Source organism: Mus musculus, chromosome X (genome assembly GCF_000001635.26).
Source record: "Mus musculus strain C57BL/6J chromosome X, GRCm38.p6 C57BL/6J".
NCBI lineage: Eukaryota > Metazoa > Chordata > Mammalia > Rodentia > Muridae > Mus > Mus musculus.
The window spans coordinates 166,362,972-166,381,648 of NC_000086.7; the positions used below are offsets into that span (position 1 = coordinate 166,362,972).

Sequence of the window (18,677 nt, forward strand, 5' to 3'; positions counted from 1 at the left end):
TACCACCAGTTGTTTTCTTTGAAATGACAAGCTGTTCACTTAGTTCATGACTGAGAACATCTCTTCTCAACGGCTATGTCTGAGTAACTATAGCCTGTCAGAGCTGCTTTCTAGAAAAAAAAATAGTGTTCCATGAGAAAAGGTGATAGGTGGGCTTGTCACACACCTGAAGCAGGACTTTCCTAAAGGTTATGGCCATCTATTGATGTGCAGTTCGAGTATTCTGCACTTCCCCCACTCTCATTACACAGAATATTCAAAGACACAGTCTCAGGATTGTGACTTAAAAAGAAGTCCCGTATAGTAGTATATGTGGCACTGAAGATGGATGGATGTCTCCTTTGTACTGAAGATGTTGTGACATGAAACCAGCTCTGCAGTTTTCTTTCTCTTTGCTGCAAAGCTTAGTGCTGAAGAATGCGCTCACTGCACTTTAGAGCCACTGTCTGCTTTGTGCTATGGCATCAGCACTTTTACTGTGCAAATGTCACTACAGTGGCAAAAGTAAATAACGCCTTAGTGCTGTTAGAGTGACAGTTTGGACCTCACGGGCCTCCTAAAGGGGCATTGCAGTCTCCTGGGGCTAAACCAATTTCCCTCCATTCTACATCCCAGACTTGCACCGTAGAATTTTCTGGGAGTTAGTAATAAAAGCATCAGAGTTAGTAAGAAAAGCAACAGCTTGGTCCTCTCCAGACTGGGGGGGGGGGGGGGGGAGGGGTAGGGGGTCTCGAGCATGCGCGAAAGCACACACACACATACACACACACACACACACACACACACACACACTTGTAGAGGCCAGAGAATAATCTCAGCTTTCATTCCTCAGGTACCGTCTATCTTGTTATTTGAAAAGGGGTGTTTCAATCAGCCTGGAACTCTCCTTGTAGGCTATACTGGCTAGCCAGCAAGCCCCAGGGGTCTATCTCTACCCCCACAGCACTGAAATTATAAAACCTCCAATTTTCCATGGGCTCTGAGGATCTAGCTCGAGTTCTCATGGGTGAGCAGCAAGCACTTTCGTGACTGAGCTCTTTAGCCCCTAGACAGTGTTCTCCATGGTAAAATATGTGAACCACCTTTCTTCTCCAGTGGAGCTCTGAAGGCTTTTCCTGTAAAGGGTCTGATGTAATTATCTGTGGCCAACTACTCACTCAGCTCTGCCTTAGGAACTTGACTATAACCTTAGATGATATGGAAATGAACGTGGGTGGCCATGTGCTAATAAAGCTTTATTTACAGACACAGAAGTTTGAATTTCATATGCTTTCCAAATGTCACAATGTATTCTTCAAGCCTCCCTCCACCTGCCCCATTTAGACAAGATTGGGCTCACTTAAGGATGGAATAAACACAGACTAAAGAAATAGCCCAAGCTGGCATTGAACTTGTGAAAAACAAAAACAAAAAAACACTCTTTGTTCATAGCTATATGGAGAGCAAACCTGATTTGTCCCCAAGGACCAGGGTGTTGATCTGTATCCATGGTTTTCCAACTTGAGCCTCCATTGAATTCACCAGGAAAGCTTACAGGCTTAGACAACAAACTCTCATTTCTTTTTTTTTTTAAATATTTTTTATTAGGTATTTTCCTCAATTACATTTCCAATGCTATCCCAAAAGTCCCCCATACCCTCCCCCCCACTCCCCTACCCACCCACTCCCACTTTTTGGCCCTCGCATTCCCCTGTACTGAGGCATATAAAGTTTGCGTGTCCAATGGGCCTCTCTTTCCAGTGATGGCCGACTAGGCCATCTTTTGATACATATGCAGCTAGAGTCAAGAGCTCCGGGGTACTGGTTAGTTCATAATGTTGTTGCACCTATAGGGTTGCAGAACCCTTTAGCTCCTTGGATACTTTCTATAGCTCCTCCATTGGGGGCCCTGTGATCTATGCAATAGCTGACTGTGAACACATCCACTTATGTGTTTGCTAGGCCCCAGACTCTCTCGTTTCTTAATACTACCACTTGTCAACTGAAAATTTCAATCTAATTGATCCAAGTTAGTGGAGCTTTGATGTCAGAATTTTCAGATATTTCTAATGTGATAGAGACCTTCTGTTCTAGCATGTTTTTTAAGTGGATGTTGTCTTAAACATTTCTTTTAAAACAAATTTAGAATTGGGAGCCTGACGAAATGGCTCTACAATTAAGAACATGTGCCAATCTTTCAGAAGATCCTAGTCCAGCTCCTAAGCACATAGATCAGGCAGTCTACAAGGACCTGTAACTCCAGCTCGGGATCAAATGCCTCTAGTCTCCAGGGACACCTTCTCTCACGTGCATATATCCACAGACACACACACACACACACACACACACACAATCCCTTTTTATTTTAAAATAACCTGGTGGCAAAGCCAAATTCTAAGACCAAGGTTGAATACTGTAACCTCAGAGCAGGGTTCCTTAGCACAAATATAAACACCATCCTCCAAGTATTATTGATCCTAAACTATCTCTAGACACTGCCCAGTCTCTCCTGAGGAGCCAGATGGCACCTGCTTGAGAACCACTAGTCTAAACAGTTTTTGTTTATGCATCTCAGAAATTCTCCTCTTGGACTCTATTGACATTTGGGGTCTAGTAAGTCTTTGTTGGGAGGAGCTGTCATGCACACTGTAGGATATTTAGAACATCTCTGGCCTGTACCCACTAGATGCCAGTAGCACCGTTTACCCCAGCTGTGACAACTAAAAATACCAATCAACTTTGCCAGAGGTCACCATGGCGTACAACCGTTGCTTCTTGAGAACTCTACTTAGCATCTCCCGGAGCTTCTGTGTACTGTCGTTTACTTTGGCTTCTCTTAAGTAGGATTCCCATTCCTCTGTAGATAGTAGTCTGACCATTGCAAAACCTCCTTTCCTTTTTTTGATTTTGTAGCTTGATGAAGGGGTAAGACATGCCCTGGGTAGAAGGGAGTGTAGTGCATGCATTCGTGTGACATTCATTCCCTGAGGAAGAATCTGAGCCCTTGTTCCCGCTGGCCCTCCTTCTGAGCCAGCATTAAATCTGCAGCCAAAATCATGGATGACTTGGGCAAATCACTTGGCCATTATGAACTCACAGCCATGGCAACGGTCATCCCCAAGTCTGAGGACAAAAGGTGTTTTATTCTGTTGTTCTGCACAAAAGGTTCTAGGGATGCTGGGGACAAAATGGCCATTGACAGTTATAGGCATTGATGTGTACTTTTTTTCTCCCTACTATGTGGTTTATATTTAAACTGTCTTAGGCTAATACACACTGGAGCTTTTGTGTGAGTCAAACCTAAAACTATCTTTACACAGAGCCCAGCTAAATGAAGGCTTAAGCTATTAGCTCAAAAGAGGTTTGGGAATTTGGTGAGAGAGTGAGAATTACTAGTAAAAATATGTTTGAAACCCCGGCATTGATTTTTTTTTTCCATTTTGATTTAAGATCACGGTAATAAGAGCAGGGGTGAGGGGGGAGAACTGGGGGAAAAGTATTTTTCCTTGTTCCCCTGGTTTGTGGTAACCAATATTATGATTGCTGGCTTGAAGCTTGGGAAAACTCAAGTCTGCAAGTTTGCGAGTGCATTGAAGCAAAGCATCCCTCCTTCCTTAATAAGCATTGGCTTTTAGCAACCCAGTGCTCTGCTGATTTGAAGCACCACCCCATACTTAAAAAAAAACACATCACTTGCCTGGGACTCCCTACACTAGAGCTAGTCTATATGTGAGACTCACTATTTTTGCCAGTACATACACTCCTAGCATCTTGGGGGGGGTGAATGAGGGGTACAAACAAATCAACTTTCTTCAGTGGTCCCATATCTGTTTTCTCAGCCCCTGCCCATATTGGGGCAAATGGTATCTTAGTTGTGAAATGTGTTGAGGTTATCCGTGCTTCCTTGTCTCTGAGAAAGCGCTAAAGTTGCAGCCTTTCAAGACAGCAGAACAATTTGGAACACTCTGGTTCTTATATTTTCTTCCTTATAGCCCCGAAACTAGCTATTTGGTTTTCAAGTAGCTAGAATGTTGTAGCTGAATCCTAGAGGATCTTCATTTTTTTTTTTTTTTTTAGGGAGTAAAAATGCCAAGCACCTTGCGAAAGCAGGCATTGCAAATAGATTCAGGATGCCACACCTGAGCCTGGGAAGATGGGACTGCTAACTAGAGTGGCTTCTCCAACCTGTGCATATCGCTCTGGGAAGACAGTCCTTGCTACAGTGTAGGTACATACTCAGCTGCTCGGTAGAGACTATGGCCAAGATTCTACACAGCTGTATAGCTCACAAACTCCCTAGTTCTTGAAGCCTCAGCTGGTTCCTCCCAGAACTACCCTGTGTAAGGCACTTCCAAGTAACACCTCTTTTCTCCATCTCCCCTGTGATCTTCTACCCATTCTTGGCTTTTTGGCTAAGATCAAATGGAAACTGGGTGCAGCCTGGCCTGGTTTTGAACTCACACTCTTCCTACTCCAGCCTCCTGACTGACCGCTGGAATTAGAGATGTCCACCGCCAGGCCTGGCTTATATCTCTTCTTGACCCCTCAAAGTTTTTGTTGCCGTCCAGTAGCTGCTGTTGGCTTCATGTTTACCTTTGCTGAGCTGCAAGCCCATGTGTTTCCTCTCATCAGCGCTATCTGTTCCCCTGCTTTAAAATGTCTAATAGAATGTTGCATGATTCTGAGGGATGCATTTGTTGACACAAACAAACAGTTGTTACTTCAAACTTGTAGTCCATCCTAGAGCCCAATATGAGTGACCATGTCCCAGGAACACAAATCCAGACCCCTAAGCACCATGTTCCAACATGGTAATAGTTTTCATTATATTTCTTAGAGTGACAGAAGACAGAAAGGCATAAATCTGAGTGTTTTTGTAAAATACATAGGTGAGAGCATCAGATGCACAGATTGCAGAAAGCAACGAAACCCATGCTGCAGACCTGAGAAGCTATCTGATGTCATTCTTAGTACTTTGGGCTGGTAAAGGCTAGAGTCTATTTGTATATTCCAAAAGGATCTACCTAGTAAGTCATAACACAGGTGGGCAATGATTGTCTTTATGTTAAGAGGGCTAAAGATAGAGCAAGATTATTTGGCTCAGGACCTGCAACATTCCATCTCTCCACAATCAGGGAAATTCTAATCAGTCAGTAGAATCTTTTTCTTGCTGGGGGGGGGGGGGGCTGGGTGGAGCTGAGACAAGATCTCAGTACCTAATCTATGACTAGAACTCACTTTAAAGACAAGGTTGGCCTTGAACTCACAGAGATCCACCTGCCTCTGCCTTCCAAGTGCCACAATCAAAGACATGCACCACCACAGCCAGCAAGAACCTTTAACATATTCCAGAATTGGTAAAGTGACCAGATAAACCCTACATGACATGACTAAACACCTATAGACCTTCCTGCTTCACCACGCCACCCTCACGTTGACCTGTCCCTGGCTTCTTTCATGCTTCAGGTGATCTTTGAGTGCATCCTGGTCTCCCCCACCACAAGGTTTCCAGTCATGTTATTCTCGCTGCCTTGTTCACTCTTCTCCTCCCTCCTTTACCCCCTTTGCCTAACTCATTCAGTCTTGGATTTAAGCTTAGGATGTCTTCCTCAGTCACCTCCAGAAACTTGAGTTGCCCCCCACTGTTAATTCTCTTTACATTTTTGAGTTTCAAATAGTTTAATGTCTCCCCTCACCCTCCATAACCTGCAAATGTCAACAGATCGTACATATCTTAGCTCATCATTGGGTCCCCAGTACCTAGCACAGGACACAAAAGGCACTCAGTACACAATGGTTACTCTGTGAAAGGAATAGAATGTCTGGCCATGCTTGCTTTGACCCGTTATCCTGCCTCACAGCAGCTCCAATGAATAAGACTATCTTGCAAAAGACCCCAACATGTGTAATAATGGTTAAGGGAAATGGCATCTTTAGCTTGAGCAAGGCCCAAGCCGTGATTTCATGAAGACTTGTGCTGTCATGACTGCTTTTTCACTATGATTTAGTAATTTAATCATTAGCCAAGGATAGTTCTTCATAACTGGTATTATCTTTACATGTATATTGTTTCATGTAATCTGTCCAGTTTTTGTTTGTTTGACTGTTTCAGGCACGAAGTTAAATTTGGTTTTTGCTCCTCCTCCACCCTAGCCAAAAGTAAGAACTGTTTTGCAGAGATTTAATTCTACTGGAATGTGACTTGTCATAGAAAAAGGAAAGCAGTTGCAACTGGACTAGTAAGGAACTTGTATCAGGGCAGTTGATCTCAAAGTAGAGCTTATATGGGAGTTGGGGCTATCTACAGTGACATAGATATGAAAGAGAGCAGTCCATTTGTAGATATCTGAATAATCACCACACATAGAATTTTAGCTCTTTAGATAACTGGCTAACAAAGCCACTAGGTCCACTAGGTCTAGGTCCACCTGGTAGTACTATTTCCTAATCAGCTTTTTTTCTATATTACATATCACAAGCTTCTAGTCATATTGTTGTAGGATCTGTAAGAGCTGTGTGTGTGCGTGTGTGCACACAACGAAGATGACCACTGTGTGGTTTCAGTTAGGTTCCCAGCCACAAATGAAGCCATCTGCTGAAAATGTATGTTAGTCCAGACTGGAATTCACTGATGTGGTTGTGATTTCCCCAAGTTCCTGAATCCCTAGTTTGCCCTGCTGTTACCGGACTAGATCCACAGCATGCAGTATATGGTGTCTGTAAGAGTGAGAAATTGGAGAGAAACATCAGCCTTGATCAAGTGTTGAATGTGGAACTGTACATCATTGTTCTTTTAACTGCACTTGTGTTTTTGAGCCTGGGAGCAGCTGTGATAGTTCCTTTGAAAAGAAGCAGAATACTCTAACCCTCTGGATAAAAGAGCCTTTCAAAGCAGCCACTGTGGATTTGGAAGGATGCGTTCCATTGTTAGAGGATGGATGAATGTGCTATACTGTAACACTTAACCCTAGCTCCAAATGACGAGATATGGATTGTTAAAAGTATATATGCACCCAAAATGTCCTGAAATGAAAGAGCACTTTATCAGGTTATATATATATATACATACATACCATGGTCAGCACATCAGCAAGGCATTGGTTGCTATGTCTTTCTGCACAGAGCCTTCCTGTCCCATCTCCAGCACGAATTACATTCCCTTCTGCCACACCCTCCTCCTTGTTCTTTGATTTCCTCCACTGGTTTTCTGATGGTCTGGATCCTGACCTTCATCATGATACTAGGTATTCCTAATCTGTAGTCTGAGATTTTATGCACCACCAGATAGCTATGAATGTGGTTCAACATAAAATAATAAAGTTTCTAAACACATGTTTGTTTGCTTTTTACATTTAGTTTGTGATGTAGTTTGCGATGACTCAATTGTGCAGTTCTTGAGTGTGAGCGTTGTAAATGACAGTGTTGTGTTGCAGTGTTAAAACAGTGGATATGCTTGGGTGAAGTCTAGTCTTTGATGCAGCGTCAGACTGATCTGGAAGGTGAAAGTGTCTTGTTTCAGATGTATGTCCCTGCTAAGCACAGTGCTTAGCAGGTGCTAAGCACAGTGCTTGACATTCACCCAGTAGGCCTTCAAAAGTACCTCATGAATGGTATCCAAGGTGATTTCATTGGGTTCAGTTAGAACCCAGTTCATATTACTGGCAAGCAAATAAATGGTAAGTCTGAGTTTTGTGATAATGAAACAGTGTTTATGGACAATATCCATCATGGCAGCCACTAGCTGTGTGTGTGTGTGGACAGTGGTACTGAGGAAATGAATTGTTCTTTCTACTTCATCTTAAAATAACTTAAATTTCAAGAGCCACATGTACTAGTGACTTCTTGACCAGATAGCACAGTCCTGGAGCCACACTGCTGTTTAATAAAGATCAGATGCACCAGCAAGCATCCATCCTGTTCTTCGTATTATCATAAACACTGAGAATGGGGAAAGGAGGAGGTCACAACTGATACACACACAAACACACACACACACACACACACACACACACACACACACACACACACACACACCTTTATCTGATGGGACAGATCAAGAGCAAGGATGTTGGTTTTTCTTAGGATGGGCGCCTGGAGAGAATGTGGAATTTAGTTTCATTCGTTCTACTCAGTCCTCAGAAAGCTATGTAGCAAGATAAAGCTGAGCTCCAGCTTCCACACTTACAAATGTCAAGTGTCCAAAGCTTCTTTAAGGTACTAACTTGCTAATGAACTTGGAACCATATTGTGCACCGGGTCTATTTTATGAGCATTTACACATCTGTTTCAATGAGGCAGACCTTCCCAAATATAGCTGGTCACCTTTTGGAAATAGAAGGATACACAGGCTCCTTGGGAAACCCTGATATTTTGCCTTTTTCCAATGAGCTAAAGACCATTTGCAAGAAGCAGAGAATCCAGTCACTTTCTGCAGTAGACTAAAAGGAATGTTGCCTTCGCATAGGATGCTCATCTAAGAAGAGTTCATCACTGGCTTGTTCTGCTAGGCTTCCAATCCCTGACTCCTATGAAGACCATTAGAGAGAAAGACTTTCAACCGGCTTAGTGTGTTTACCCTAAGCTAATGAATTGCCTTTGATTGCCATTAAACACGTTAATGCATTTAAAGTTAGATTTTCCCTGATAGGCCATATACTGAAGGGTCTGGATGTTATAAGCATGGCTGAGAGGTCAGGAGAGCTAAAGGCATTATCCCCAGGAACAGCACTGTGGTAAGTGGAAAATAAAAGTCTCTAAGCTGGAAATGTCACTTGGCTGTGGAGGTCAGGCAGACCTTTATGGACATTTCAAGGAAACGTTTCTTTAAAAGTAGATAAAGGGGATGGAGAGTTGTCTCAGTGATTCAGAGCACTTCTTGTGCTCTGGGTTCAATTCCCAGCACCCACAAGGAGGCTCACCACCTCCTTGGGCATGAGGCATGCATGTGGTACACAGATGTATGTAATTGCGGGCAAAACACTCACACATATAAAATAAAAATAAATATTTTCAACAAGTAGATAATGTCTCATCTTCTCAAGAGCAGGTGTGAAGTCTGGCTCTGTCTCCTTCATTTCACTCCATGGAGTCTCATTTTGTCCCTTTTCTCCTCACCTTGTTTCTTTTCCCTTCAACTACTTAAATATCACCTACTGGGTTTGGGTTCTGACTCTGAGCATGTAGCATGTATATTAAGATGGAAGCTGGGAAGAAGGAGGAGGAGGAGGAGGACTATGAAGGAAGTGCTTCTGCTGCCCATGTTGGGGAGGGGGAATTTTTATTTGAAACCTCATAAAGCTGGCTTTGGAGGAAACCTGACTATAGCTTTTCTTTATGGAGCTACAATGGCTCTGAGGTCCTCTCCTTTTCCTTTATCAAGCCATTGTCACTTGGGCAGCTGCCCCTTTGCCTCCCAGTCAGTTGGGAAGCTCTCAAATTTAGTTACATCTCATAAGTGACAGTTGATGGCTGTCACTCACTACCTTTGGAGAATCTAAGGAAAGTCAGCTACACTCCCCTTTGAAGTGCCAGGGTCCTCACTCATGGAATCCGAGACCCTAGAAACTACCCCTGTGGCTTTAGAGCTGAGAAGGGTGGTACAGTCGAAATAGATGTGCAAATGTTAGTGATCATGAAGACCTGAAGCATTCCTGCCCATCATGGCTGCCTTTTCCTCCTTTGATCTAGGTTGCTTCGAATGCTGCATCAAGTGTCTGGGAGGAGTTCCCTATGCCTCCCTGGTGGCCACCATCCTATGTTTCTCTGGAGTGGCCTTGTTCTGTGGCTGTGGGCATGTGGCTCTTGCAGGCACCGTGGCAATTCTTGAGCAACACTTCTCCACCAACACCAGTGACCATGCCTTGCTGAGTGAAGTGTGAGTATCTGCTTCCTTTTCCAAATATATTGAAGATGCAGCTACCTCACAAAGGTTTTTTGTTTATTTGTTTGTTTGTTTTTTGACAGACTGCCTTGTCCTTTTCTGGCAGAAAGTCAAATCCTTTGATTAAAGCTATATTCAGATAGAAAAAGTCTATGAGGGATGGGGAGGTAGCATAGGTGATAGAGTGCTTGCCTCCTGTGTACAAAGTCCTGAGATCTATCCCCAGCACTGCATAAATTGGACATGCCTGTATTCTCAACACTTGGGAGGTAAAAGCGGAAGGATCAAATGTTCATAGGCATGGTCATATTTAATTATATACAAACAAGAAGTTCTCAAAGAATAATTTTTAATAAAAATGTTAAATGTTCAGAGTCATAATAAACTTGAGGCCAATATGGGATATGAGACTTTGTTTCATGAAAAAGAAAGGAAAAGGGAGTTGGGGAAGTCTATGATACAACAAAAAAGAAAATGCCAAGAGGGCGGTGGGGGTCCTTGAGGCCCAGGTTAAAATCTCATTTGAGCATGAAAGGTGTGCATACTGCTCACAGTGATGGTGGGTGTGCTAGACATCCATGGTGACAGGTCGATGTTGCAGAGCATCTCACTAGACAGTTCTCATTGTTCCTAAGTAACAAGGATTCTCTAGATTGCACCCCGGTATGGATCCTCTATGGAGGACTCACTCAAGTCGAAGTTGACAGGAATGGGATTCCCACATTCATTTTTCTGGCAGGAGAACTAATAAGCCCAGAGCATCCTGATACAGCAAAGAGGAAGCCCTGGAAACATAGTCCCAGCTCTCTATCTTCCTATTTCTCAAGGATTCTCAGCAGAATCCCAACAGTTCTCAAGCTTGATCTCTAACTGCAAGCCCCACTGCCATTGGTACTCCTTTTAAGCAGCTTGCCCTTGCTTGATTCCTTGGGCATTCGGGGTTTGTTTTGTTGTGGAGCTTCAGTGCTGGTGGGTTGTAATTGTGAAGAAACATCACCATTGGAGTAGAAAAGGTATAAATGAATGTGGAATTATGATGAACTGGCTTTTTGCTGGGTTGTTGAGGGTCTTGCTCTGGTCCTGGCTGCCTTTGAACTTTAAGTGATTCTCCTGTTTCTGCCTCCCAACTGCTTAGAATTACAGGTGTCAGTGAACATGCCTGAGGTGGGAGGGGGAATCACGTTTTAAAATCTGTTCACAAATGGTGTCTAAAGAAATGAGAGAGGATAAGAAGGCTACAAAATGGGGGAATCAACTAGTATGGAAGTGCAGAAGAAATGTATATGCAGAAGGCTGGGGCACCCTGATCAGCAGTGTGCTTGCCTAATATCTATGAAGCTCTGGGTTGGACTCACAGCACTACACAAACTGAATGTGTTGACTCATAACTGTAGTCCCAAAACTCAAGCAGGTAGAGGCAAGAGGACCAGAAGTTTAAAGTCAGCCTTAGTGTTGATACAAAAATATGTGTTGGAGTCAAATGAGAGTGACCATGGCCCGGGAACACAGATTTAGGTCACCTGAAATTCCATGCTCCAACATAGAAGCAGTTTAATGTTTTTACAGTAACAATAAAGAAAGCCACAAAACAAGACATTCTTCAAATATATTGATGGAAAGATCAGAGAGGCAGGTTATGGCAAAGCAAGAAACCTCTGTTGATGGCCTCAGATGCTGTCTGATGACACCATTGATTTTGGTTGATGGGTGCTAGTGCTCTACTAAATTAATATATTCTAAAGATTTTTTATCTGTTACTCACAGGATGTTAGGTCTGACACAGAGGTGGACGAGAAATGGCTATTTAAGGGATTAAAGATAGCCCAAGCTGAATTGTAATTAGGCTCTGGACCTGTCCACAGTCATTAAGTTCTAACCAGTTAATGGGCCTTGCAAGCCAATCTGGGATATATGACACTCTGTCTTTTCTTAAATGAAAGAAAGAAAGAAAGAAAGAAAGAAAGAAAGAAAGAAAGAAAGAAAGAAAGAAAGAAAGGAAGGAAGGAAGGAAGGAAGGAAGGAAGACAGAAATACGCAGGGAAGAAATACCATGGAAGGTATGTTAACTTAATTAACTAGTGATCTTAGTCTCTTAGTCCATGGCTCTCAAACTTCCGAGAAACTTTAAAATATGTTCAAGTCTTACTGCAGGCCAGTTAACTAAATCTCTTGGAAGTGTTATCTAAGTATTAACATTTTCTAAAACAACCTAGATGATTTCTCTGGGCAGCCAAAGCCTGAAGATCTGCCTTCAAAGCACAAACTCAGCTGAGCAGAAGCTTTTTATAACTTACATGTAAGTTGGTGTCCCATCACTTGTGGACAAGGATCTGCACAAGCTTCTCCTTGAAGATACCCTGAGGGCTGACTTGGGTGTTTTCTCAGAATACCATCAACCAGCACGTCTGGTTGAGAAGCATTTTGGTATGTTGGGAAAAGCATGGTGCCTTTTGAAACAGAGCTCAAATGCCTATTCTGGCACTATGTAGCTTTGAATAGGTAGCTTAATTCCTCAATGGTCATGCTACATGCAAAGTGGAGATTACAAATCTCAACTGCACAAGACTTGGATAAGTAGCAATATACCACAAGTGGACCTTGTCCATGATTAAAAGAAACTCTCGACTGTTACTTGAGAAGGTTGTGTATCTCAACCTACTATGGACTGTTCAAATGGACACAGATATCCCCTTTGGCTGTCCTATGAACCTGCTGAGACTACGGGAAATGGAACAGTAAGGTTATATCATACCCCCACTCCATAGTGCCTCTCACATTCGCAGAGCTGTCTTCTTTTCACAGGATCCAACTGATGCAGTATGTTATCTATGGAATCGCCTCCTTTTTCTTCCTGTATGGCATCATTCTTCTGGCAGAAGGCTTCTACACCACAAGTGCAGTGAAAGAGCTGCACGGTGAGTTTAAAACAACTGCCTGTGGCCGATGCATCAGTGGAATGGTGAGTACAAACCTCAGGTGTGCAGCAGAGCCATGCGTGGCTGTGTTTCTTCCTACTCAGTGAAGCTAGGAGCTATTCATGCAGAGTCCTTTGACACAAACACTGCTCTTACCAACATGGCTCTAAGAAGTTGAAAATCATTGTGTTGTTGATAAAATTTGTGACTGATAGTATTAAACCAAATGTCTCCTTTTTGTTGGACTCTATCCTAGAGGAAGGTAAATCTTAAAAAGACAGGGTTAAAAACTGCTCAATCACAAAGGAAAACCATGAAACCATGACATGTTATACATGTGTACGTAGCACTAGCAATCAAACCCAGGGCCTTCTGCATACTAGGCAACATCACAGCCCTTGTACAGGCTTTGTACATGATATATCCCTATCAAGATGTTGTACAGACAGCTGGACAGATTGCTATTCATTGAAAGAACAGTCAGGTGTAGAAAAAAATATCCGGAAGTCTGAGAAAAGTAGAAATGCTGAGGAAGAAATGTGAGGCATGGCATGGGCCTGCCCAGGAAGAAGGCATCCTCAGGCCAGGGCTGTGGCTTCCTAGTGTATAGCAGTGACCACGCTCCCACTGTAAAAGAGGGGAAAGATAATACCAGAAAGGAGGGCCATGGGTGTGCCATCCAGCACCAGGAGAGACCACTGTTTAGTTTCCATGAAAGAGGTTTGCTGATTGGGATAGAAGTCTTTGTGTCTGTGGTGACTTGGCACCCATGCAGCTGTATATACACAATGCTTACACAGTCATTGGAATCTTAAAAATTACCAAGATAAATATGATCCTGCCTTGGGCAGAAATATTACAATCCTTGGAAAGGCCTGGGAAAATCATGGGGATTTTGGCTGCACCAGCTGCTGCTCTGCCTGGCCCTGGGTTTCTGTGTCCTTGGCTGCACAGACAAAAGAGAAAAGTTAAGGGCAGGAGAGTTGTGATGATGATGGGCACAAGTGCCAGCAGGCCCAGCAGGCCAAGGGACAGGGGGCACTGAAGTGTGCAGAATTAAGAATGGCTTTATGCCAGACCAAAACAGAGGCACTCGCCTCACAGGAAACCAGGAAAGAGGAACTAGTGTGAGCAGGGGAGGCCTAGAAAAGTCCAGTCGTGTGGATAGGCTAAACAGGAAGACTGGAGGTAGCACGAAAGAATAGTGGGAGGGACCCAATCAAGGTGAGCCTTGATCTAAGGCTAGGAACGCCATTGGGAGGCTAAGACAAAGGGGGCAGTGACCAGAGCAACTCAGTGATCATAAGCTTTGGCCAATCACCTAGCGGTATGGAGGATGAATTTGGGGAAGTAGAGTTGCAAGAGGCCATCTTAAGACCCAAGTGAGGCAGACTGGAGATGTGATCCAGGCCCAGACAGTTGAGTCGAGGAGGGGCTGTGGTGGTGACCGTGGGTGGGACAGTGAGAGGAAGCAGTGAGTGACAAGTCGGCTCCAGTACTGTGCTGAGGAGCTGTGTCCTATTAGGAGATAGAGAATTCAGGTGGATTCAGTTTGAACCACGGGGGCTTGCTAAGCCTTGGAGAACCATGCACAGTTAACCAGTGTGTCATATACACACTTGGGGCTAGAGTTCCTGAGGATGCTCTGGGCTGAGATGGCTGGCCGTTGCCTGCTAAGGGGTAGTAACTATGAGCAAGTGTCCACCGAAGCTTGTGGAGGAATCCTGAGGCACATCTTTATCTGCTGTGTAGGTTCAGAAACCACCTAGAGACAAATTCCTGCAAAGGATCCAGCTCATTTCATGTATCAGGTCTAGTGTACATGTCATTCCTCCCATCCGTGGCCTCCTTGCCATTCCAGGAACCCACATCCTGAAGGCTATGGCACATGGTGCCTGAAGATACCCGGGGACCTATAACCTTGCCCTGACCTCCACTCTGCTAGATCTGTCCAAGTGGTGCCACAGTTGAATGGCTGTGCCTCAGGATCCTGCTGTCTCTCGTCCCACTGTCCTCCCACAGGGACTGGCCAGGCCTTACTTCCCTCAGCATAAGAAGGACAGTGCCATAAACAATCTTACTAAAAGAAAATACCCACTGTGGCCACCATTCATTCCTGTTAGGGACCATATGCCTGTCGCTTCACACCACCAGTCTCTCCTGGCAGGTCTGGGAGCTGGGACTTGCTGAGTAGATCACACTGGGTAGATAGTGAGCTTCAGAGATGTACCTGGCTCTGCTTCCTCAGCACTTGGATTGCAGGCATGTACCAGCACACTCTGCTTTTTACGTGGCAACTGGGAACTGAACTCCCAGGCCTCCTACTTGTAGCACTTTACCAACTGAACCCCCACTTTGACTTTAAATTTTTTTATATTTATTTAGTGGGGTGAGGACCATAATAGAACATCACATAGCACACACATATGATGTATGGATGGATGTCAGAGGACAAGTTGCAGGAATCATCTACTTCGTGCACTCTAGGGATCGAATAGGTTGTCATCAGGCTTGGTAGCAAATGCCATCTCAATGGCCCCCAATTCGGTTTTTAAAGGTTTGATTGACAAGGTAAAATTTAGAAAAAAACAAAAAACAAAAACACCCCAAAGCCCAGGGTTACTAGTACCGCAGCAGCATGCCATTGTGGGGAAGAAGATGAGACCTGTGCCTTGTTCAGGGAGACCTTGCTTTTTCTCAGGCCTTTGTGGGAGCTAAATACTTATCTGCCTGGGGTGCAGGGAGATGCTACTGAGGAAGGCTCTGAACATCAGATTCATAGTGTTAGGAGGACCGGGGTTTGCTTTCTGGCCTGACCTCTGGGACCCAGACCCTCCGTAAGAAGTAAAGGCTCACCAAGGCCAAGAATCACTAGCCCCTTCTCAAGTCCCTGCGGTGTTATTAGAACTGCCATTAAGGGCATCCGTTTTCCATGGATAGGGAAAGAACGAGCAAACCTATTCTGGAACCGCCACCTTGGAAGCTTTGGGGAGGGACAGAGGTGGGGACCTTTGAATAATTTCAGCAATTCAAGTGTTTCTGGTATTGTGAAGGTCCTTGAAAAGAACAGGAGGGTAACCTGGTATCTGCAGTTCCCCCAAGGTGACCAGTAAGGGGCAGCAATACGAACTTAATGTCCAGGTCAGCCTTCCTCTGGACAGACATTTCCTACAGCATAATGTTTATGTGACGATGACATATAAGAAGAAAATGAGAATCTTGACAGAGTCCTTGTGCTTGTGACTGAAAATTTTGGTCAAGGTTCAAGCATTGAATGCTTCTGGTAAGTTCCCAGGATGAGGAAACTGGCAGAGTTCCTTTTGAGAGAAGGCTTCCTGTGGCAGCTGCTATTCTTCCATCCCCACATGGAAGGTAAACCAAAGGGAAGTATTAAGAAGTCAACATGATGTTAGGATTCAAAGACCTGGAGAGACATCCTGGACCTATCCCATGTTTAGTAGGAGTTTGACCTGGGAGTTTTCAGAACTGATATTTAGAAAGAATATCTCCTAGACTGGCTTAAGTGTGTGGGCCTGTGATCCTAGCTTTATGCAAGGTTGAGGTAGGGAAATCCAAAGTTGAAGCAACTTCAGAACATTTGCTTAGCATGCAGAAGACCCTAGATATGATCCCCAGTACAAAACACAGAACAAAATAAATAACAATAACAATAACTAATCATCATTCAGACCCTGTGACTAATTAGTTGGGGGATTAAGGTTACCTCTTGGGCTAAAAGAGGAACACCAAGGGCAGGAGAGATGGCTAGGAGGTCTTGAGTTTTATCCTCAGAACTCAACGTGGAAAAGACAGATAGGCATGGTGGCCCAGCTTAGAATTCCGCTACTGGGGAGGCAGAGAAAAGTGGAGCCTTAGGGTTCAGAGGCCAGCTAGCCTAGCCTATTTGGTCTCTTTCAGGACACAGACAAACTGCAGCAGCAACAACAACAAAGTAGAAAGCTCCTCAGAATCAATCAGGTTATCTTCTGGCCTCCACAATTCACACACACAGGTCCATACAAAGACACACACCCACAAGCACACACACACTAAATAAATCAGTGCCCAAGAAAGCCTCTGAGCAGGTGTTTCTTCCCCCACATGCATAGGCAAGCCAGGTCCCGGGTATATGCATCCTGCATCCCACAGGTCCATGCAGGGCAGAGAAGTACAGCTGTCCCTCTGAGATCAAGCTACCTATTTCAGTGAGCTGCTTTTCCCCTCCTCTCATTCTCTGCCTAGTTCGTGTTCCTCACCTATGTGCTGGGAGTGGCCTGGCTGGGTGTGTTCGGCTTTTCCGCAGTGCCAGTGTTTATGTTCTACAACATCTGGTCAACCTGTGAAGTCATCAAGTCCCCACAAAGCAACGGGACCTCGGGTGTGGAGCAGATCTGTGTGGATGTCCGGCAATATGGTACCTCCTTTCAATCCTGCCCCTATTACTTTGTTATCGTCTTCTACCTGGGTCTGGGTTGTAATTAACACATAGATCTCTCTCTAGTCATCACAACACACTTCCTACCTTCTTCATGACTAGTTCATGCTCTTCTCTATTTCCTGGAGGTAAGCATCTCTGGGCCCTTGTACTTGCTAGAGGATGTTATTTGAGATTTATTAAAGTGTTTTTCAAGTTAGGCATATAGTTAAAAAATAAGTCTTTTATAATACAAAACTACTTTATAGTGCAGTTCGATTTTAAAAAAAAAGACTTCTAGATAGCCACCATAAGAATTTATATATTTATTTTTTCAGTTTTTCCTTTTTGCCCCCTTTCTCTTCTTCATTTGTATTTTTACCATGTAGTCCAGGCTTCATTTGTATTTCTCACCATGTAGTCCAGGCTGACCCTGCTTCAGCCTCTTGAGTGCTGCGATCCTGGCATGTGCTCCCATGGCCAGCTCTTCTCAGGTCCTTGGGGACTTTTCACTTGCATGCCTGCCTCTTTGAAGGGGGTCTTTTCAAAAATGACCAATTGCTTCAACTTATCTGTACTGAAAAACTCAACATAAACTGCAGATGGATTTCAAAAGCCATCACGATAGACTCTGGGGAGAACGGTCCCCACCGTCAGAAGCTGGCTCAGACATTTTATTCTCACAAATGGCATCCTCAAAACACAGTTCCTGTGACCAGCCATAGAAGGAGCCACTAGGGCCTCCAGACAATTAATTTGGATGGGAATTGACTTCCTTGCTAAGGGAAAGTCATATTTTAAAGAGGGAGTGTAATTACTGCTCCAACTAGCATAGTAGGAAATGTGTTCTTGCCAGAAAACAGAGAAGAGAGCTTTCCTCTAGAAATGAAGATGGAATGGGTCCTTCCAGAGTTCTCCTGAGCAAGGATGGCTCTTTCATTCCTACATAGATTTTCTTATGTGGCTTGTTCTCAGTGTGTTATCTTATAGCATGGTATAAAACCAGCCTAAAACTGCCCACAGTAGATCTCTTTTCACAAAGGCTTGGCATTAAAACAGATTGAAAGGGCCCTGGGATAGTTTTTAAAGTACTTGGAAAGCTGGGTGTGGTGGCACATGCCACATGTGGTGGCACTCAAAGGAGTCAAGACATTGAGGCAGTCACACTGCCGCTTCCCTGCCTGCCTGGGCCAGAGTCAGACCGGGCCTCAAAACAAAAAGTTTCCATAAAAGAATATGTACAAATAATCTCTGGGTTCCTTACAAATAACTCTTGTTGCCATGATAATACTTTTTTTTTTAAATCCTGTCTCTGCCCAGCTGGTTATTTTTTGAGATTACTTGTTTGAGTTGATGTTAGAGATAGGAGAAAATGTAGACTTAAAATTCTTTTCTTCCCTTCCTCCCTCCCTGCCTCTCTTCCTTACTTCCTTTTTTCCTGGTAATTGTGTAAATTGAGCACATCCCCATGCATTAAAGAGGGGAAAGA

The 18,677-nt window shown here is 43.9% G+C and overlaps 1 protein-coding gene across 11 annotated transcripts in view; it reads left to right on the forward strand.

The window, feature by feature from the left end:
• The window catches only part of Gpm6b (glycoprotein m6b), a 150,091-nt gene that overhangs the window by 124,029 nt on the left and 7,385 nt on the right, over nucleotides 1-18,677 (forward strand). For all 11 annotated transcript variants that reach the window (NM_001177961.1, NM_001177962.1, NM_023122.3 and 8 more), the window contains 3 exons: nucleotides 9,667-9,853; nucleotides 12,662-12,818; nucleotides 17,017-17,188. In NM_001177961.1, coding sequence (NP_001171432.1) covers nucleotides 9,667-9,853; nucleotides 12,662-12,818; nucleotides 17,017-17,188 — 516 coding nt within the window. The remainder of the gene's footprint in view (nucleotides 1-9,666; nucleotides 9,854-12,661; nucleotides 12,819-17,016; nucleotides 17,189-18,677) is intronic.